Source organism: Chelonia mydas, chromosome 1 (assembly GCF_015237465.2).
Source record: "Chelonia mydas isolate rCheMyd1 chromosome 1, rCheMyd1.pri.v2, whole genome shotgun sequence".
Classification (NCBI taxonomy): Eukaryota; Metazoa; Chordata; order Testudines; family Cheloniidae; genus Chelonia; species Chelonia mydas.
This window is the reverse complement of record NC_057849.1, coordinates 6,754,665-6,776,304: the sequence shown is the minus strand read 5'-3', so window position 1 is coordinate 6,776,304 and position 21,640 is coordinate 6,754,665. Positions and strand designations below refer to the sequence as shown.

The 21,640-nt window shown below is 46.9% G+C and overlaps 2 protein-coding genes across 2 annotated transcripts; both read left to right on the top strand.

Annotated features, from left to right (window-relative positions):
• Nucleotides 1-293: 293 nt before the first annotated feature.
• Nucleotides 294-1,259, top strand: LOC102933915 (olfactory receptor 51G2-like). Its single transcript, XM_007071010.4, has one exon. It carries the CDS (start codon nucleotides 327-329, stop codon nucleotides 1,257-1,259), a length of 933 nt encoding a protein of 310 aa, XP_007071072.2. The 5' UTR covers nucleotides 294-326.
• A 16,058-nt stretch (nucleotides 1,260-17,317) lies between these two features.
• LOC102934148 (olfactory receptor 51G2-like) lies at nucleotides 17,318-18,286 on the top strand. The gene has a single exon (XM_027833176.3). The coding sequence runs from the start codon at nucleotides 17,351-17,353 to the stop codon at nucleotides 18,284-18,286; it is 936 nt and encodes a 311-aa protein (XP_027688977.2). The 5' UTR covers nucleotides 17,318-17,350.
• The last annotated feature ends 3,354 nt before the right edge of the window (nucleotides 18,287-21,640 follow it).

Genomic DNA, 21,640 nt, shown 5'->3' with positions numbered 1-21,640 from the left:
TGCTTGAATACAGGAACCTCAGTTTTGTTCTGATCCAAACACAACTCGTGGTTAATTTTCCACGACCGTGTAGTTTCTTTTGGTAATCCTCAGTGGGGTCAGAGGGTAATGGCCTGTAGAATGTGGTGTCTAACAGCCTCTTCTTCATATTCCAACCTATTCATAATGACTACAGCACCTCCTTTTGCTGATCTTCATTGAGCTCCTGGGAGTCTCTAGACTTGCACTGAGAGCAGAAAGATGTCTCGCTAAATATAATCTACTCTCCTGTTCTTTTTCCTTTCAGGAAGGAAAGTTCAAAACTCTTCGGACCTGCCCAGTACATTATGTCAGCTGACAATTACACCAAATTCAGATCTGCAGTGTTCCTTCTCACTGGGATGCCTGGGCAGGAAGATGTCTATCCCTGGATCTCTGTCCCTTTCTGCTTAATGTACGTTATTTCGATAGTAGGAAATTCAGTCATTCTGTTCATTATAAAAACAGATCCAAGCCTCCATGAGCCCATGTACATTTTCCTTTCCATGTTGGCCATCACAGACCTTGGTTTATCAGTATCAACTATACCGACGACACTGGGAATATTCTTATTTAACTCTAGGGAGATCAGCCTTGATGCCTGCTTTGCCCAGCTATTCTTCATCCACTCATTTTCATACATTGAATCTTCTGTGCTTTTGTTGATGGCCTTTGACCGCTTCATTGCAATCTGTAACCCACTGAGATATGCTTCCATCTTAACCCCACCTAGAATATACAGGATGGGACTTTTGTTTGTGCTAAGATCGGTGGCCCTAATATCTCCACTCCCCTTTCTCTTGAAACGGTTCCGATACTGTCAAGCCAATGTCCTCTCCCATTCTTACTGCCTGCACCAGGAGGTCATGAAGATGGCTTGTTCTGATGTCACAGTCAACAGCATCTATGGTTTCACTATTAAACTCTTATCGGTGGGGTTGGACTCGTTGTTCATCTTTTTCTCCTATGTGATGATCCTCAAAACTGTGCTGAGTGTAACATCCCCCAAAGAGTGCATCAGGGCGCTGAACACCTGCGTCTCCCACCTCTGGGCTGTCCTGCTCTTCTACATACCAGCTATTGGCTTGTCTGTGATACACAGATTTGGGAACAGCTCTTCTCACTTGCTTCAGATTATCCTGGGCTATATCTACTTGCTGGTCCCACCCCTGATGAACCCAATTGTGTACAGTGTGAAAAGCAAACACCTTCGTGCAAGGATAAGGGTCTTCTTCAAGTGAAGGGTGAGTTCATCATTTGGCTCCAGAACTGGTGACATGACCCATGAAAAACATGGGCCTATTCCATCTCGGGCCCTTACATCCAAGATTAAATGAACTACTGATCTCCACTCTGTAGAGAGAGGTTCTGAAGGGGTCTAAGGCCTGGAGTAGTGGGATAGGGTCTGTCGCCACCCACTGGTGAGCGAGGACAGTGTAGTGGGGGAAGGATACCAAGGCAGGCAGCAGCATTTAAAAATTGAATATGTTTGTGGAGAGCCAGGGCACCAATAGGAGTCTGGCCTATAAAGAGCCATATCAGTGGCTGCTCCAACCTCAGAATTCCTCTCGATACAGACAATAAAGAGAAGGGACGTGGATGTTGTTTCCCATTACACCTGGCATGTCTCTGTCCCGTCTCTGGTTAAACATTGAGGGGGCATGAAAAAAGCTGCAGGGCTGTTCTGCAGTCGCAATCCTGGCCCTTCCTGAGCACTCTGGGAGCTGCGTGATCCATGGGGGCTGCACCAGCTGTGGACAGGGGCTATTCAAGGGGCACAGACACCCACCCTTCCCCCACACCCTCAGCCAAGTGCTTGTGACTGAGTCATGTCAGAGACATGATTAACACCAGAGCCCCAGGAGAAGCCATGGTGGCAGAACTGTTGATGGCTCTGCATACAGCACACATGCTGAGCTCACTCCCCACCAAGGCAGAGCAGAGCTGCATTGTGAGTGAGTGTCTGACACACAGGAGTCCTGGCAAGAGACTCAATCCCAGATTCCCTCCTACTCCTCCCCTCTGTTTCCCTTGCTGCAGGGGTGGAAATGGTCCTCAGCTCCCCCACAGAGGCACAGCTAGTTCCTATCCCAGCCCAGCCCATTCAGTGTAGGGTGGCCACCTATTCAAAAGACAAAAGCGAGACTTATATAGAAGCCCTGTCCCCTCTGTGACCCCGCCCCTGCCTCTCTTCTGCCCCATCATTTTCCCCAAGACCCCATCCTTGCTTCTCCCAAATATACGAGGCTCCACCCCATCTCCAGGACAGAAGCCAGTGTCAGGCCATGGTAAAAGCGGCCCAGTGAGCTAGAGCAACCGTGAGGAGCTCCAGACTCTCTGCCTACCCTGGACAAGGAGCTGGGGGCCCAAGAGAAGCCCCCAGCCTGTGTTCCCGCCTCCCATGATGTTCAATCCAGGGATGGTGGAGAGTCTAAGGCTCCTCACAGCAGCCTGGGCTTCTGAGACAGTTCTTAGCATGGGCTGGTTCTGAACTGGCCAGGGTGCAGAGCCTCAGGAGAAGTGGAGGAGAAGGGGGTAGGGCCTAGTGGGAAGAGATGGGGCAGGGTCTGGGGCCCCAGGGGAAATGGAGATGCATGGGGCTCAGCAAGCCTGAACCAAAGCTGACCCCCATCAAGCAGTATGGGGAGAGTATGAGTAAAAGAAAAGGATGTGGCTGTGTCAGGGTCCCACAGAGCAACACCTCTGGCATTGGTCTATAAAAGACTGCCTACTATAGCCTCCTGTGACAGCTGGCTTCTGGGAAGCCCCGTGATTCCTGCACCTTTGGCCAGTTCTGGTTCTCTAACTCAAGAGCAAAGCCTGTCTAACTTAGGTTGCAGCGATCAGTGTAGACGTGTGACAGCTGCCTGTTATTTTAAAACCGTTTTCTCTAATGCTTTGTGCTGTTTGCTAATAAACCTCTTTGTTTTAAGGAGGCTGGAGGTGACTGTATAGTTCTGGTCACAAGCTCCTGAAGGGAAGAAACTGAAGTGTCCTGTCGGACCTGCTTGGTAATAAGCGTTTAGCATACATGCGGTGTTGTAGCCAGCTCGAAGAGTGAGAGAATTCTGAGATTCCCTGCAAGAGTGGAAAGAATCTGGTTTACAGGGGAAAGAGACCATATATCCTGGTTTTACTGTGACAATCCAAATTCCTCTTAGCCAGCATCTATCCTTGTTGAGTGCTAATCAGCATTCAGAGGAGCAACTTGTTCAAGTTGCATCCAATATAACGATCCACTCAAAACAAAAGTAATGGATGTTAGAACGATCTAATGTCATTAATATGTATGCATATGTCACCACATATAAACATACCAGCCTATGGAGTAAGTGCACCCTAACATTTTTGTGGGTGGGGAGAATAAATTTGGATCTAGAAGGAGGGCCCGAGCACCCATGCTCTATAAGAAGGGGTGACCCAACTTGCCGAGAGAACTTGTTTTTCTGCACTTCTGAGCTTCTGAGTTCCAGAGCTTATTTACTAAGTTTTCTAAGCTCCATGCTTCTTCGTTCTTCATTTATGAGTTTATTAGTCTGTTCATTTTAATTTTTAAGCTTTAAATCAGTTAGTTATGTGAAAATCTAAGTTAGCTTCAATAGCTCTTAGCTTTACCTTCTCCTAAGCTCTGTATCTTCCACTCAAGAATTGAGGCACCTGAACCTTTGTCTCGTGCCACCAAGTTAGCAAGGAAGGGTGTGAATATATATTAAACAAAAGCTTTATAGTGTATAATATATCTTTAGAATAATAGTGCTTCCTTTGTAACTCTGATTATTTTACCATTTAGTTACTATTTGAGTACTATTCCATTTTTCTCAATAAAAGTTTTTAAGATGATATTTGTCTCAGTGTGAGTGTCCTGTCATACTCCCAAGGGTCCTTTGCAAACTCTGTGTAGCCTGATTCTGGACAAGAACCTTATTATCTTCTGATGAGATTAATTGGTGAACCTATAACCCATACTATCAAAATTAATAATATTAACCTCCTAAAACAGGCAACACCCAGGATGACTGTGAGCCACCAATGTGTTGTGGCTGTGAACTAGGCAGATGAGATCCTAGAATGTGTCAGTTGAGATAGGGACATATTAATATCCTTGTACAAGGCACCAATGAGACCCCATCTGGCAAACTGTGTAAAATTCTGGTCACTCCTATTCCAGAAAGATTAATTTAAACTGGAGGAGGTGCAGAGAAGAGCTCCTAGAATGGTCAGGGCAATGGAGGACCTGTATTATGAGGAGAATAAAAGAGCTTGGTTGGTTTAGCCTAACAGAATACAGGCTGAGGAGGGATTTGAGTGCTCTATAAGTATATTGGGGAGTGGTGTGTGTTAAACACCAGAGAGGCAGATGAGCTTTTGAAGCTAAAGGACAGCGTTGGCAAAAGAACAAATGGGGAGAAACTGGCCAGGAGTAAACTGAGGCTGGAAAGGAGAAGAAGGTTTCTGACCATCCAAGCAGGGGGATTATGGAACAGCCGCCCAACAGGAGCAGTGTGGGGAAAACAAGACAGCTGGTTTAGGATGGAACTTGACAGGTTTATGCACCGGATGATATGCTGGGGGTCACCTGCCATAGCAGGGAAATGGGCTCATTGACCCAGGAGGTTCTTTCCAGGCCTATGTCCCTATGGGTCACATTAGCCCATTTTATGTCACAATGGGAGCTCATGTGGAGTTGCTTGTCCACTATGACTCTGCTCTGTGCCCTGGCCAATGGATTTTTCCCTCAATAGGTTCAGGGGGAAGCATGACTTTGTGTCATCATCTGGAAAAGGAATTGCTGTTGGGTTCCTGTTTAGTGATATCACAGGAGTTTAATTCCCTGAGTTTCTGGTAATCTCAGCATGCTGAGCTGCCAGCTGCTCCATCCCCAGCCACTAACCCCAGAGAGGAAGGATGGTTCAGGGGTTAAAGTGCTAGCCTGGGACTCAGAGGAACTAGCTTCCTTGTTGGAGTATGTGTATCTATATCTATATATATCTATATATAACCTATATATCCATGTAATATGTTACAGGTCATGGTGCCTAGTGTGGCTGGAGTGTGTCTGGAACATGAGTGCATGACCTGTGTTGACCTGCATTTTGGAAACCAAAGTGAGAACTTAAAGGTCAAGTGGTCAGAACTCTCTTTGTATTAAACATTTTTGTTGTGTGTCCTTGGAAAAAGTGGAGAGTCAGCAGATAAGGAAACAACACCAGATGGACTGCTATGGATAAGAACTGGAGGAAATGGTATTCCTTAGATAATGGTGGCCTGCCCAGGATTGTCTCTTTGGAATTGAATGGGTAAAAGGCCGAGTAAACAAAGGCAAAGGACTGATGACACAGTGGAATGGACTATACATGATTGCCTATCCAGGAGGTACAACCATGGGAATCTGGAGTAGGAGCAGAGAGGTTATTTAACTCCTGTATTTGGCACTGTTGTGAGCACTTCTGGAATAGAATAGTGCTTCCTTTTCTGGTGTATACAGTTCAAGAAGGGTGTTGATAAATTGGAGATGGGTCAGAGAAGAGCCACGAGAATTATTAAGGGATATAAAACCTGCCTTAGAGTGATAGACTCCAGGAGTTCAGTCTATTTAGCTTAACGAAGAGAAGGTTAAGGGGTGACTTGATCACAGTCTGTAAATAACTACATGAGGAACCAATTTTTAACAATGGGCTCTTCAATTTAGCAGAGAAAATTATAGCACAATCCAATGGGTAAAAGCTGAAGTTAAACAAATTCAAACTGGAACTAAGGCCTGGTCTACACTGACACATTTTTTTTGCCAAATGGCAGCTTTTGTGGCTGAAACAGCAGACATGTAAACACTGAAAAACCATTTTTTGTGCGGAAACTCCTCAATTGTATCTCTGTAATTAAACCCACCCCGAGGAGAGTCATAAGGCTTTTTGCTCTGAGGCTGTAGCACTATATTGCCAGTGTAAACACTGTGTTTGATATTAGCTCTGTTATTGGTCTCCGGAAGGTGTACCACAATGCCCATCCTGACCACTCCAGTCAGCAGTTTCAACTCTGCTGCCCTGCCCCCAGGTGAGCAACTATATGCCTCTCCCCCATAAAGAATTTTGAAATCCCACTTCCTGTTTGCTCAGTGTGGAGAGCTCATATTTTATCTGTCCAGCTGACCATGGCAACTCCACTCAGCAAACAATCTCCTTCTTGGACCACTCCTGAGCTACTGGATCTGTTCAGTGTTTGGGGAAAGGAGGGTGTCCAGTCCCAGCTGCACCCCAGCCATAGGGTTTTTGATACTTTGAGACAGACTGCACACAACTTGTGCGAAAAGGGATATGACAGTGATATGATATGCAGTGCAGAGCAAAGATGAAGGAGCCAAGGCACGCCTTCTGTGTGGCGAGGGAGGCAAAACCTTGCTCCGGTGCTAAGCCTGCCATTTTTATAGGGAGTTGGGTGCTATCATAGGTGGCAACTCCACCTCCAACTCCAAGAGCCCATTGATGCTTTGGTGGTTCTGGACCCAGTGGAAAGTGGACCTAGCCAAGAGGAGGAAGTCATAGATGAAGAGGTGGAAGCTGAGGAAGATGTGGAGCTGTTCTCTACTCTGGAGGTGTCTAGCCAGTCTCTGCAGTCACTCTCTGGTGAGTCAGAAGAAGGAGAGGAGACCCCTGGTAAGTGGTTTTGCTTTGTGAAGTTCTGAAGCAGGTCGAGGGCAGAGAAATGTACAAGGCTGGCTTGTTTCTGTGTGCTGGGCATTTCCCCACACAGGTAAGCAGTACTTTAGAACAGGGAGTTGATACACTCTGAGATTTCATGGGAATCCTCCACAGAGATCTCTAGGAAACTTTTCTGGGGGTACTCGTCAATCCTCTGCCACAGGTCCCTGGGCAGAGTTGCTTTATTCATTGCCCCACTGAGAGACACTTTCCCGTACCATTCTGCAATTACTTGGGCAGGGACCAAAACTGCACACAGGAAAGCAGCATAGGTCGGAAGCCACAAGCGTGTAGCAGATGCACCCTTGCTTCCCTGCTTACCCTCTGGAGTGAGATATCTTCCATAGTGATGGCCCCTTGTCAGCAAGTTGAGAGTGTTATCCCCCATGATTTCCATGTGACCGTTTCACATTGCTTTTGTGCAATAAACCCCTGCCCCTAGGTTCACTCATAATTCCTGGGATCTTCTGGCTCATGTGTGCTTGCCTGCTCACCGAGAAAGAGATAGGTATGTTACCAGTGATGTATTTTAATGCAGTGTATCAATGTTCTGTGTGTAGCTAACAAAAGTGCTTCTGTTAATTGTTGCTTGTAACTCCACAGAAAGCCATCCTCCCACAGCAGCCGAGCACCTCCACCAGATAAGAAAATGCGTGAGATTCAGGAAGGAAGGCATGTTCCGTGAGGTGCTCCTGTACTCAGAGACAGAAAAGGGAAAGTGAGAAGTGCGACAGAAAAGACAATTATGGGTTCCATAGGGACACCACAGAGAGGCTGATAAACGTTTGGAGCACCAAACTGACATGCTGCAGTTCCTCCTTATGCTCCAGACTGAGCAGATGCGTGCCTGCCCTCCTCTTCAGCAGATGAATTCTTTTCTGCGCACTCCTGAAACTTCCCCTGTGCATCCTATCCACTTTCTGGCACTTTGCACTTTCCTCCACACTACATCTTGGCCGACTGCTTTTAAAAGAAAACTGGACTTACACTCACCTATGATAATAAGCCCCCCAGTACCTTCTCTCCCCCACCTCAAATTAGAGTGTGTATGTGTGTGCGTATGGTGTTGTGATTTATTTGGAAATAAAAGCAATTTTTTTTCAATTGTAAATTTCTTTATTTGTTTCCACACAAGCTATGATACCTCATGGCATCTGCAATTCAACAGACACTTTTAATAATTCCTTAAATTGAATCCTAGGCCTTAACATTCACAACTGCTTCCTAGCATACGAAATGCAATTAAGCATTGCAGTCTCAAGCATAGCAACAAACATTACTTGTTTTCACCTTCGAAGTGTTGCCTCAAGGCATCCCTGATTCTTATTCCCCCATGTTCCACCCCTCTAATAGCCCTGGTATCTGGCTGCTCAAAATCAGCAACCAGGAATCCAGCCTCAGCAGTCCACCCCTGAATAAACCTGCCTCCCTTCCCTTCACAAATATTATGCAGTGTGCAACACACAGCTATAACTGTGGGAATATTTTCCTCATTCAGGTGTAGCCTTCCATAAAGGCATCACCAGTGTACCTTTAATCAGCCAAATGCATATTCAACAAATCATTCTGCATCTACTCAGCCTGCTGTTGAATCGCTCCTTCCTGCTATGCAAGTTTCCCGTGTATGGCTTCATAAGCAATGGCATTACAGGGTATGCCAGGTCTTCCAGGATCATTACCAGCATTTCAACTTTCCCTATGGTGATCTTCTGATCTGGAAAGAAAGTCCTTGCTTGCAGCTTTCTGTACAGGCCAATGTTCCTAAAGATATGTGCATCATGGATCTTTCCGGACCAGTGTGCATTAATCTCCGTGAAACACACACAGTGAACCAAAAGCACCGGCAAAACCATGGAAAAGTACCATTTCTGACTGATGTGCTTGATTGCAAGGTAGTCTGGTGCCAGAATTGGAATATGCATGCCATCTATCACCCTCTGCAGTTGGGGAAACTGATTCCCACAAAGCCATCCACAATGTCATGCTTGTTTCCAAGAGTCATGTCTTTCACAGTAGGATGCAATTAATGGCCTGGCACACTTGCATTAACACAGCCCCAGTGGTCAATTTCTCCAATCCAAACTGGTTGGCAACCAACTGGTAGCAGTCTGGAGTCGCCAGCTTCCATACTGCGATTGCCACACACTTCTCCACTGAGAGGACAGCTCTCACTCTGGTGTCCTTTCACTGCAGGGCTATGGCGAGCTCAGCACACAGTTCCAGGAAGGTGGGTTTCCACATCCAGAAATTCTGCAGCCACTGCGCGTCATCCCAGACTGCATAACAATGTGATTCCACCACTCACTGCTAGTTTCCTGAGCCCAAAAGTGACATTCCACTATGTTCAGCACCTCCATGAATGCCAAAAGCAATCTAGTGTTGCTGCTTTCCATGTCGGACACCATGTCAGGCACCCATGACTGCTGTTGTCTTTGTAATTTCAGGAATAGCTCCACTGCCACTCATGAAGTGTTAGTGAGAGCGAGCAGAACAGTGGAGAGCAGTGTGGGATCCACACTTGCAGATAGATGTGGCAGGGAAAGCAGAAAACAAAGGACATTGAAAAATGCCCTGAACTGAAGATGGAAGCACATGGCATGCTGGGACAGAAAGCTATGCATTATGGGGCATTGAGCCTGCACCCATGATGCGCCACAATTCCCTCTGCTCTCCTGCAAGACGTAGCAGCAGAAGGGGGAGAGCCGCACTATGGGATAGCTACCCACAGAGCACTCCTTTCATTGGAAATGCAAGTTTGAACATGCTATGCCACCAGTGGAAGACAGTGTGAACACACAACAGTGTGTTCTTTCTTATCATAGAATATCAAGGTTGGAAGGGACCTCAGGAGATCATCTAGTCCAACCCCCTGCTCAAAGCAGGACCAATCCCCATTTTTTGTCCCAGATCCCTAAATGGCCCCCTCAAGGATTGAACTCACAACCCTGGGTTTAGCAGGCCAATGCTCAAACCACTGAGCTACCCGTCCCCCGAGCAATGAAACGCTCAGCGGAAATACTCTGCCAGCATAGACATACCCTAAGGTGTATTTTTTTTAACAGTGAGGGTAGTTAACCTTTGGAACAATTTATGAAAGGCCGTGGTAGATTCTCCATCACCAAGAATTGTTAAATCAAGACAGGATGTTGTTCTAACAGCTCTGCTCTAGGAGTTATTTTGGGGGCAAGTCTCTGGCCTGTGCTATGCAGGGGGTCAGAATAGAGGATCACAGTGGTACCTTCTATCCTTGAGATCTGATCAGTGGTGTTAGTAGCATGGCTCTACTGCACGGCGTGTTGTACTGATAAATATGTTACAGATTGCGAGGCGCTCGGATGTTACAATAATTGGGGCCACAGCTAAGTGCCTTAGAGAGATTTCAGCTCTGTGAGCCCCATAAGGACCATTTGGTGCATTGGGTGGAGAATGTGAACTCTTCCCAACACCCCTTGGAGATGAAGCTTGTCATTAGCACAGCACCCTTTTGAAGAGGGAGTTCTTGGCCCCTTCTGCAGCTCGGCAGTAAGAGGGGGAATCGGGACGTGCTTTCAGAGAGTGAAGGATCTGGAGAGTGTTGCCTGGCTGAACAGAGCCCTGATGGGCTGTCCCTTGGTCTGATCCTGACACCCATACCCACTCCATGAGCAGTGAGAGCCGCTGTAGAACTGGAGATTGACCTCACTCCTTGCACCCAAATTTCCAAGATCAACAAGTTTGGGGGTCACTGGATCTGGGGAGGGGGTTGTTTGTGTCCAATGTGGAGCTAGCAGCAGGCATCTGGAGCTGGGCTGGAGTCATGCCATTTTCTATTTAAAATGTTCATGGCCTTGCTTAGCCAGTGTGTGCATGTCTCATGCTTGAGAAAGAGGAGGAAATCCTCTGAGCTGTGCCTCCAGTACCCAGTGACTTTGCTAGCCCATCCATGTTATGTCCGGTAGTCTGTGGCGTAACCTTCATCCTTACAAATGGGGACTCTGTAGCCCAATGCAGAGGAGCACAGCATCTCTGCCACTGATGGACTGTGTGACCAGAAATGTCCACTAACTAACCCTCAGTGTTTTCATTTGTGGATGCTCCGCTTGAGATATGGCCAGCAGCACCAACTCCTGAGATTTTATAGGAAGTATTGCACTATTTCCTGTCCTTCTGAAAGCCCCAACGTCTGGGGTCAAGAGACCACACAGGAATCTCAGATTTCAGTTTTCTTAGAAGAGTTTATTTTAAAAAGTGTGTTGCAGAAAAGCTAGAAACCCCGAATCAGGTGACCCCAAAGGCTCAGAAACCAAATGAAAATGAACCCCACATTACATATTTTAAAAACTTATTATTTTAATCCAGTGTTTTAGGGTGTGACTCATACTTGTTGAACTGGGCTGGGTGATAATGCGTACAAAGTTCAAGAGATCTGAAGGGCAAAAGTAAAAAAAAATTAACAGTAAATATTTTTCAAAGTACATCAGAAGCAGTAAGCCTGCCAAACAATCAGTGGGATTACTAATTGATCAAGGTGCAAAAGAAGCACAGAAGGGAGGTAAGGCTGTTGCAGAGAGGCTAAATGAATTCTTTGCACCTGTCTTCACTGCAGAAGATGCGAGGGAGATTCTCAGTCCTGAGCTATTCTTTTTCAGTGACAAATCTGAGGAACTCTCCCAGGTGTCAATAAAGGAGGTTTTAGAACAAACTGATCAATTAAACAGTAAAAAGTCACCAGGACCATATGGTATCACCCATGAGTTCCGAAAAAAAACTCAAATGTGAAATTGCAGAAATACTAATTGTGGTATATAGCCCATCACTTAAAACAGGCTCTGTACAAGATGACTGGCACATAGCTAATGTGATGCTGATATTTTTAAAAGGCTTTAGAGGTGATCCTGACAATATAGGCTAGTAAGCCAAACTTCTGTACCAGGCAAATTGGTTGAAACTATAGTAAAGAACAGAATTTCTTTTCAAGGGTCAATAAGCGTCTGGACAAGGGTGATTCAGAAATATAGTGTGTTTGAACTTACAGAACGCTTTTGGCAAGGTCCCTAAAGGCTCTTAAGAGTCTTAATAAGCAGTCATGGGATAAGAAGGAAGGCTCTCTCATGGATCAGTAACTGGTTAGAAGATTGGAAATATAAGGTAGGAATAAATTATCAGTTTTTAGAAGAGAAAGAGTTTAATAGTGTCTCACAGAGATGTGCACTGGGCCCAGTGCTGTTCAACATATTTATAAATGATCTGGAAAAAGGGGTAAACAGTGAGGTGGCAAAATTTGCAGATAAAAAACTACTCAGTATACTTAAGTCAAAGGAGATTACAAAGTGTTACAAAGGGATCTTACAAAACTGGGTGACTGGGAAACAAAACGGTGGATGAAATTCAATGTGGATAAATACAAAGTAATGCACTTTGGAAAACATAATCCCAACTATACATAGAAAATGATGGGATCTAAAGTAGCTGTTACCACTCAAGAAAGAGATCTTGGAGTCATTGTGGACAGTTCTCTGAAAACATCCACTCCATGTGCAGCGGCAGTCATAAAAGCAAACAGAATGTTGGGAATGATTAAGAAAGGGATAGATAGTAAGACAGAAAATATCATATTGCCTCTATATAACTCCAAGGTATGTCCATATCTAGAATAAAGTGTTCTGATGTGGTCCCCCCATCTAAAAAAAAAGGAATTGGAAAAGGTTCAGAACAGGGGAACAAAAATGATTAGGGATATGGAACGGCTGCCATATGAGGAGAGATTAATCAAACTGAGACATTTCAGCTTGGAAAAAAATGAACAAGGGGAGATATGATAGAGGTCTATAAAACTATGAGTGGTGTGGAGAAAGTGAATAAGAAAGTGTTATTTACCTCTTCACAAAAACCAGGAGTCACCCAATGAAGTTAATAGGTAGAAGGTTTAAAATGAATGTATTTTTTCACACAACACACAGGCAGCCTCCGGAACTCATTGCCAAGGGACGTTGTGAAGGCCAAAAGCATAACTGGTCCCCAAAAAATGAGATAAATTGATGGAGGAGAGGTCCAACAATAGCTAGTAGCCAAGATGGTTCGAACTCAGCCCCATTCTCTGGGTGTCTCTAAATGTCTGATTGCCAGAAGCAGGGAGCAGACAACAGGGGATGGATCACTTGATAGTTGCCCTGTTTTGTTCACTCCACTGAAGTGTCTGCACTGGCCACTGTCAGAAGACAGGAAACTGGGCTAGATGGATCATTGGTCTGACCCAATATGGCCCTTCATATGTTCCTCAGTTGTTCAACTGATGGATGGGCTGCTGCAGAAAATGGATAGCTGCCATGATGCTGCCCAACTGCAGCTACCTGGACCCCCAAGAATAATTGGAGGCTTTTCATCTGCCTCTTCCTTGTAACATAAATGAAGGTTGCACTGATGGAGTATCTGGCTGCACTTTGGGTATGAAACTTCCTGACTGATCTAGGGCTGGGTTATTGTGCACATCAGCTACTCTAACCAGCCCTCCCATCAGTATGCAGCCACCTCCACCCTGTACAACCCCATTTCAGCAGATCCTGTGGGCAGTGGCTACTCTGACAGGCCCTGGTAGCACATCTCTGATAAGCCTGTTCTAGCCGGGAGTTGGAGAAGGTTCTAGAGAAGATGTAGAGGCAGAGAAATTGTGGGTGGGTGGGCCTTGTTCAGAATAAATCACTCAGATCTGTGCATAACTTTGGGGATCCCTGAATTCTGGGTCCCTCTTTTCATTCTTCATGGAGAAGGGAAGGGACCCCGCTCCTGGAATGATCCGAGGGAATTTTTCCTGTAGGGAGTCCCTGGCCTGCACCCTGGGTTTGTAATGCAGGAAAGGGGGGTGCCAGGGAGTAATCAGGCCCCATATTATTATTATATTTTATTTTATTTCAGCAAGATCACAGCTGTGACAGCATCATCATTACCTGTAGGCTGCCCCTGAGGTAGCCATGTGACTAATCGGAACCGTACGAACAGTGATGACAAGCCCGGATTCCAGGAATAGAGCCTGCAGCTGGGCTGGTGCTGCACTCCAGTTGGGTAGCATCATTGCGCATCCCCTGTGATTTGGCCTCCTGCAATTTGCCATTGGCCGTGATGGGGGTTACAGCTGGTGCACACTAAGTCAAGCAGCTGAGGTTCCCTGATGGCCAAGTGGCCCCAAGGGAATGTGCAAACATGCTTCATAAAGGCAGTTCCCTCCCTATCTGAACAGATACTGCCTGCTGCCCATGCAACCTCTCTGATGACTCCTTGTCGTGTAGGGTTAAGACCTATGGTCTCAGCGGCTCCCCTTCTAGCAGGAATTGGGTACGTTGGCAGGTTTCACTATCTTTAAAATGCAAAGTGAAGGGAAAAGGCTGCAAGCTGTTTCCATTTGCAGATGTTCTGTGCAGTGTCAGAGGACTCAGCTGGGTGATTGGGGTGACTCAGTGATGGAGCTGGAGGCCAGGGAACACTAGGCAGCTTGGGAACCCCTCCCCTGTATCTGCCCATGCTCCACAGCGGGTTATTCAGGCTACCCAGAAATCTGAGATTTGAAGAGAACTCAGAGTGTTAAAACCCCAGTGCCTCAAGTCAGGATTTCTCAAGAGGTCCCTTTTCTATCAGTGCCATGGGCTCTGGGCCCGATCCTGCCAGGGGCTGAGAGAGAGGAGACCCCATGGAATATCAGTGACTAGTTCCCAAATCACCTCAAGTTTATTTGCTCCTGGAAATTTTATCAGCAAATGCATTTTCAATTATTTTATTCTCTGACTTTATTGTGAAGGCAGGAATTCAGAGCTGCATTGTTCTGTGGTAACAGATCCAACGGGGCATATTTCTGTTTTCTAATTGGCTGAGGTCTCTAGAATCTCTGCCCTGTAGAGTTACAGGGCTACCGGCATCTCTGCCCCCCTCTCTGGTCTCCGAGTGCCAGATGTCAGGCCTTATAACCTGCCTTTTATTGGGGTGGAATCCTGCAATGCACCACCCTCAGACTGGGCCCTGGGCTACAGCACACTGCGGGTTGACTGTGCTTGCGTAGCAGGTCCGACTGGGCTATGCACCTGTGCTTTTTCCCTCTGGGAGGCTGTGACTAGTGGTGAGACAAGTGACCAGCCAGCCTTCCCGAACCAAAATACTGTTCAATTTGAACAGTAGGAAGAAAGCGTAACATGGGAGAATAAGATGATTTTCAAAGAACTGTCTGTACACTGTCTGGACCCCCAAGCCCTGAAACTCTAATGGGGATCCAGGCAGGCCGAGGGCCTTCAGACTTCTCCAGCAGTCTCTGTGAGAATCAGTCTGAAGAGCTTCTCAGCAACAGCTGCCCCACTTCTGGACAGACTGTGAGATGGCTTTTCTTGTGCTATTACTTTCCTTCCTCCTTTTTTTCCAGCAGCCTCTTATTAAACTAAGAGCAGACATATCGGATTAACCTAATATAGCCATGACATAAACATTCCAATAGTTAACCCAATAGAGCAGTACAGCAAACATCCCCAGAACTGTGTTTAACGTACACATTCATTAGGGCAGCTCAGCTTCTTGTCTGTCCCAATACCGTTCCCTGGTGGTATGTATTTTATGAATACAGGACAGAGACAGTCAGAGTGAGAACGTCCAGAAGACTACTTTCACGTGTGAAACGAAGTTCCATTTCAATGAATTCTCATGCAACTGATTCTGAAATCTATTTCTTGTTAACCATACTGGGGTTACTCTGTACTAGAGAGTGAGAGCTCAGGGGATGAATATTTTTCATACTGATCCCAAGGCCTGTTACCACTCCGGAGACAGGCTACAGACTGACAGAACAGAACCCGAGGAGAACCCGTCAGTTATTAACCCAGGGACAGAGGAGTTACTAGACTTCTGTTTGCTGACAAGTGACTGAATGAGGGCTGAAATGTGCAATCTGTTCAGGTTCTGAAGAAATCCAGATGAGAGATGCTACATTTTAAGTCCCACTCCAACCTGAGAAATCACCTCTGAAAGAAGATCAGAGGGAAAGAATGGGTTGTCATGTGTGTGCTAAAGTACAGCTGTATAAATATTATGCCAAAACTTTTCATGGTAAGACAAATTTTATCAATCAAACTGTCATGACATGCGTGTATATTGAAAGCCAGCGGCAGAGTTGTTGGAATCTCTACAGGAAGGAGCAATGGAAACTTTACAGCTTAATGTCTTTTGCTTCAGAACATATTTCAGAAGTGCTCCACATACGTTTGCAATGGGTTTGTGTTATTAACTCTTTTTGTTCAGTGAACAGTTGCATGATACTGTCTCCTGGTAACTGACCAGAAGCTGTTTCTAACACTTACATTCAAGGTCATGAACACAATGCCTCTGCAATACCTGTGGAATACCTTCCAAAAAGTCCTGTGAGAACAGAACTGCTGGTCTGTGTTTCAGCAAAGAGTCGAGCTGAGATCCAGGAAAGGGGAATGCAATAGTGGTTGTATGTAATTTTTGCCCGTCGCCTATTACAAGAGCATGGCTGAAGTAACTTCCGTACTCAACGAGATATTAATGAAAACCTAGTGTTTGCACTATTCAGCCATGTGTGAAGCTAACCCCACCCTCCCCCACAAAGCTAAAGTAACTATCTGTGTTTGCCAGGTATATATAGACCCTTGCATGGGGAGAGGATGCAGGTCCTGTGAGGAGGTAGAGAAGCCTGCAGGATGATCAAACTTTCTAGATTTTGTCAATGCTGACTTCAGCTTCTCTTGAAGGGATCCTTGGGGACTCAGACTGTATCACCGGGAGCAGTTGGTAAGGGAAAGTTAATACACCTCTGTTCTGATTGAATTTACACATGTAAATATCGAGTGAGGCCACTGACGTCAATGCTGCTGAATTCAGAACCTGGACCTGAGAATTTATCCAATATCCTGGAAAGAGGCAGTGACATAATTTGGACTCTCAGGAGTGGATGCAATAAAAAATGTATATAATGAGGCAATGAAACATGTTTCTAAATAGCTTCTATGCAGGACAGGCAAATACAATGACCGTTTTCACCAGGCACTTGACATGTGTTTACATACGTCATGATACAATGGGGCACACTCAGACATGGAGGGCAAAAAACTGTATGTGTGGTAAAGTCATAATTGTAAAATCACACAGTGCTCAAGTAGGCTGTGGAACTCCCAGCCACAAGATATCAATGGGGCCAAGAACTCAGAGAGATTCAAAGAGGGATGGGATGTTCATATGGCTAAGCAGAAAATTCAATTACAGTAATGAGAGTTTTTAAAAGGGTCTTGTAAGGGCTTTAAACCTTCCTGATTTATACCACAAAATATGTCTCTAATTAGTGGGTGTCAGGGGAAAACATTCCCTGGGAGCAAGTTATGTCATAGCTGACTATTGCAGAGCTTCTTGGAGCTTCCTCTGAAGCATCTGGAACTGGCCCCTGGATACTCAGCTATATTGACTACAGGTCTGATACCATCTGGCAATGCCTATCTTCTTCTTGGTGGTGAAAATCCAAAAAAATATTTTTGCTGATCTTCTTCAGCTCCTGGGAGTCTCTAGTCTTCCATTGAGATCAGAAAGATGTCTCATTAAATATTATCTAGACTCCTGTTCTTTTTCTTTTCAGGAAGGAAAGCTCAAAACTCCTCAGACCAGCCTGGTATATTATGTCATCTGTCAATGACACTAAATTCAACTTTGCAGTGTTCCTTCTCACAGGAATACCTGGGCAGGAAGATGTCTATCTCTGGATCTCTATCTCCTTCTGCTTCATGTATGTTATTTCAATAGTAGGAAATTCAGTCATTCTGTTCATTATAAAAACTGATCCAAGCCTCCATGAACCCATGTACATTTTCCTTTCCATGCTGGCCATCACAGACCTTGGTTTATCACTATCCACCATGCCAACGATACTGGGCATATACTTGTTTAACTCTAGGGAGATCAGCCTGGATGCCTGTTTTGCCCAGGTCTTCTTCATCCACTCACTTTCATTAACTGAATCCTCCATGCTGTTGCTGATGGCCTTTGACCGTTTTGTTGCGATCTGTAACCCACTGAGATATGCTTCCATCTTAACTCCACTGAGAATAGCCAAAATGGGACTGGTGTTTGTGCTAAGATGGATGGCCCTAATATTCCCACTCCCCTTTCTCCTGAAACAGTTCCGATACTGTCGAGACAACGTCCTCTCCCATTCCTACTGCCTGCACCAGGAGGTCATGAAGATGGCTTGTTCGGACATCACAGTCAACAGCATCTATGGCTTGTCTGTTAAACTCTTAACCATTGGGTTGGATTTGTTGCTTATCTTTCTCTCTTATGCGATGATCATTAAAACAGTGCTGAGCGTCGCATCCCCCATGGAGTGCCTTAGGGCCCTGAACACCTGTGTCTCCCACCTGTGTGCTGTCCTGCTGTTCTTCGCTCCAGAAATTGGCTTGTCTGTGATACACAGATTCGGCTATAGCTCTTCTCACTTGCTTCAGATTCTCCTGGGCTATGTCTACCTGCTGGTCCCACCTCTGGTTAACCCAATCGTGTACAGTGTGAAAAGCAAACACCTTCGTGCGAGAATAATCAGGGTGTTCATGAAATAAAGGGTCAGTTTATCACCTGGATCCAGAACTGCTGACATTGGACATGAAAAACATGGGCCACCTATTCCATCCTGGACACTTACATCTGAGAAGACATGAGCTACTGATCTCCACTGTGTAGAGGGTGGTTCACGTGGCGTCTAAGACCTGGAGCAATGGGTGATGGGCTGTCCCCAAACACTGTTGAGGGAGGGCAATGCACTTGTGGAAGCAAACCAAGGCAGGCAGCAGCATTTAAAATTTGAATGTGTTCATGGCGAGCCAGCGGACAGGTGAGATGTTGGCTAATAAAAAGCCATATCGGTGGCTGCTCCAATCTCACTATTCTTGTTGATGCAGTCAATAAAGAGAAGGAATGTAGAGGTTGTTTCCTATTACACCCGGTCTGTAGCTGTTCCGTCTCTAGTTAAAAAACAAGGGGCCCTGCAAAAAGCTGCAAGGCTGTTCTGCAGCCGCAGTCCTGGCCCTTCCCAAGAGCTCTGGGTGCTGCAATATCAATGAGGGCTGCACCAGCGATGGATGGGGCTATTCAAGGGGCACAGACACCCACCCTTCCCCCACGCCCTCAGCCAGGTGCTTGTGACTGAGTCATGTCAGAGACATGATTAATGTCAGAGCCCCAGGAGAAGCCATTCACACAGCGCCCCCAGCTCACCCATTGATGGCTCTGCACACCACACACCTGCTGAGCCCACTCCCCACTGAGGCAGGGCAGAGCTGCGTGTGCGAGTGAGGGTCTGACACACAGGAGACCTAGCAAGAGACTCAGGCCAGATTCCCTCCTCCTCCCCTCAGTTTGTGCTGCCCCAGCAATGCAAAGGGGTGGAAACGGGCCTCAACTCCCCAACAAAGACGCAGCTAGCTCCTATCCCCGTCCAGCACATTCATTGTAGGTTGACCAACACTCAAAAGGCAAAAGCGGGACACATGGAAGAGCCCCGTCCCCACTGTGACCTAGCCCCTGCCTCTTGTCGTCCCCCCTGAGATCCCATTCCCTGCTCCTCCTCATTACTGAAGGCTCCATCCCCTGTCCAGGCCAGAAACCAGAGACGGGCCATGATAAAAACTGCCCAAGAGAAGCCCCCACCCTGCAGGATGTTCAAACCAGGGAAGTTGGTGAGTCTGGAGCTCTCCACAGTGGCTCCCTGGGCAGCTCTTACCAAAATCAAGCTCAGGTCTGATCAGGGGGGTGGATCGTCAGGGGAAGAGGAAGAGCAGAGGGTGGAGACTCAGGGAAAAGGAGGAGCAGGAAATGCATCAAGCCTAAAGCAATGCAGACCCCAGCAAGGAGGTCGCTGGGGGCAGGGGCTCATGAGTAAAGGAGGAAGATGGGGCTGGAAGGTAGGAGAGTCTGTTCTTTAGAGAAGACTGAATAAATGTAACTCCAAAGGGGCCTCTTGTTTTAAGTATTCCAGGCTGAGAGTAAGTCATTGCAAGGATCTTAGAAGGAAAGGCAGGGTGCCTGACTGTCTAGCTCAAGCCACCAGGGGGCACTTGATCATTACCTGTTAGGTTCACTCCCTCTGGGGCACCTGGCATTGGCCACTGTCGGCAGACAGGATACTGGGCTGGATGGACCTTTGGTCTGACCCAATATGGCCATTCTTATGTTCACAGTAGGATGGCACCCATCTGCAGGGACTTGGGCAGAGTGTGCTGTGCTCTTGTAAGTCATTACCAATGGGCGAAGGTCAGCCCAGCCCCCAGGCTACTCTAAACTCTGTTGAGGCAGGGGAAGAAACAAATCAGACTAGGGAATCAAACCTCTGTAACTGTCTCCTTGCCATCCCTGCTCTCTGCAGCTCATTGGAGAGCTCTGCTGGTGCAACAGACAATCCAGCTGGGCCTGTCACTGCTCAGATAACTGGAAGGCTGGTCCTGTGGTCTGGGGTGCCAGCAGAGATGTCCCTGGGGCAGTGGGTGACTTCTCCTCCATATTCGAGGAGATCGAGGCCCTGGGTCTGACCCCAGTCACCCAGGGGGATGGCAACCCTCTGCCAGAAGGCCTTGGTCCAGGCGACTTTACACTGCTCCCCCTTCCCACGACCACTGCTCCCACTCTCACTTTCGCGGAGCCCCTGGACACTTCCACCTGCCCAGCCACAGATGACAGGGAGGAGAGGAAGATACGTTGGAAGGTAAGGATAGGATACAGAGGGCCCTAGACAAATTAGAAATCTGATGAGGTTCAACAAGGACAAGTGCAGAGTCCTGCACTTAGGATGGAAGAATCCCATGCACTGTTACATACTAGGGACTGAATGGCTAGGCAGCAGTTGGGCAGAAAAGGACTGAGGGGTTACAGTGGATGAGAAGCTGGATGTGAGTCAACAGTGTGCCCTTGTTGCCAAGAAGGCTAATGCCATTTTGGGCTGTATAAGTAGGGGCATTTCCAGCAGATGGAGGGATGTGATCATTCCCCTCTATTTGACATTGGTGGGGCCTCAACTGGAGTACTGTGTCCAGTTTTGGGCCCCACACTACAAGAAGGATGTGGAAAAATTGGAAAGAGTCCAGCGGAGGGCAACAAAAATGATTAGGGGACTGGAACACATGACTTCTGAGGAGAGGATGAGGGAACTGGGATTGTTTAGTCTGCAGAAGAGAAGAATGAGGGGGGATTTGATAGCTGCTTTCAACTACCTTAAAGGGGGTTCCAAGGAGGATGGATCTAGACTGTTCTCAGTGGTAGCAGATGACAGAATGAGGAGTAATGGTCTCAAGTTGCAGTGGGAGAGGTTTAGGTTGGATATTAGGAAAAAACTTTTTCACTAGGAGGGTGGTGAAGCACTGGAATGGGTTACCTAGGGAGGTGGTGGAATCTCCTTCCTTAGAAGATTTTAAGGTCAGGCTTGACAAAGCCCTGGCTGGGATGTTTTAGTTAGGGATTGGTCCTGCTTTGAGCAGGGGGCTGGACTAGATGACCTCCAGAGGTCTCTTCCAACCCTGATATTCTGTGATTCTGTGGCACCTCTCTAACAGTCACCGAGCCCACTGAGGTGACGGTCAGTGCCACACGGCCGGGCCCTGAGTCACCAGGATACCCCTCCCTGATGCAGGGCAGCCGACCTCCTTCCCAGGTAGGGGCCCTGCTGCTGATTCTCCATCCATCAATGCCGTGGCTGCAGCACCCGCTATGGAGCAAGAGCCTGGCATCACCGAGTGCTTCCTTCCCATTCCCCTGACAGCTGAGCCCGACCGAGAGGTGCCACTCCCCTGGTAGCTCAGCTGCTGGGGCCCACGATCCTGATTCCACCCCTCTCCCTGATTCAGCTCCTGATCCCTGCCCCACCCTCACCCCTGCTAATCCCATCTCCCTCCCCTCCACCTCCCTTGGTGCTGCCGCCCCAGGGT

Bases quoted from the DNA above. Each gene is read 5' to 3' on its own strand.
- LOC102934148 (XM_027833176.3), top strand. From the start codon at position 17,351: ATGTCATCTGTCAATGACACTAAATTCAACTTTGCAGTGTTCCTTCTC.
- LOC102933915 (XM_007071010.4), top strand. From the start codon at position 327: ATGTCAGCTGACAATTACACCAAATTCAGATCTGCAGTGTTCCTTCTC.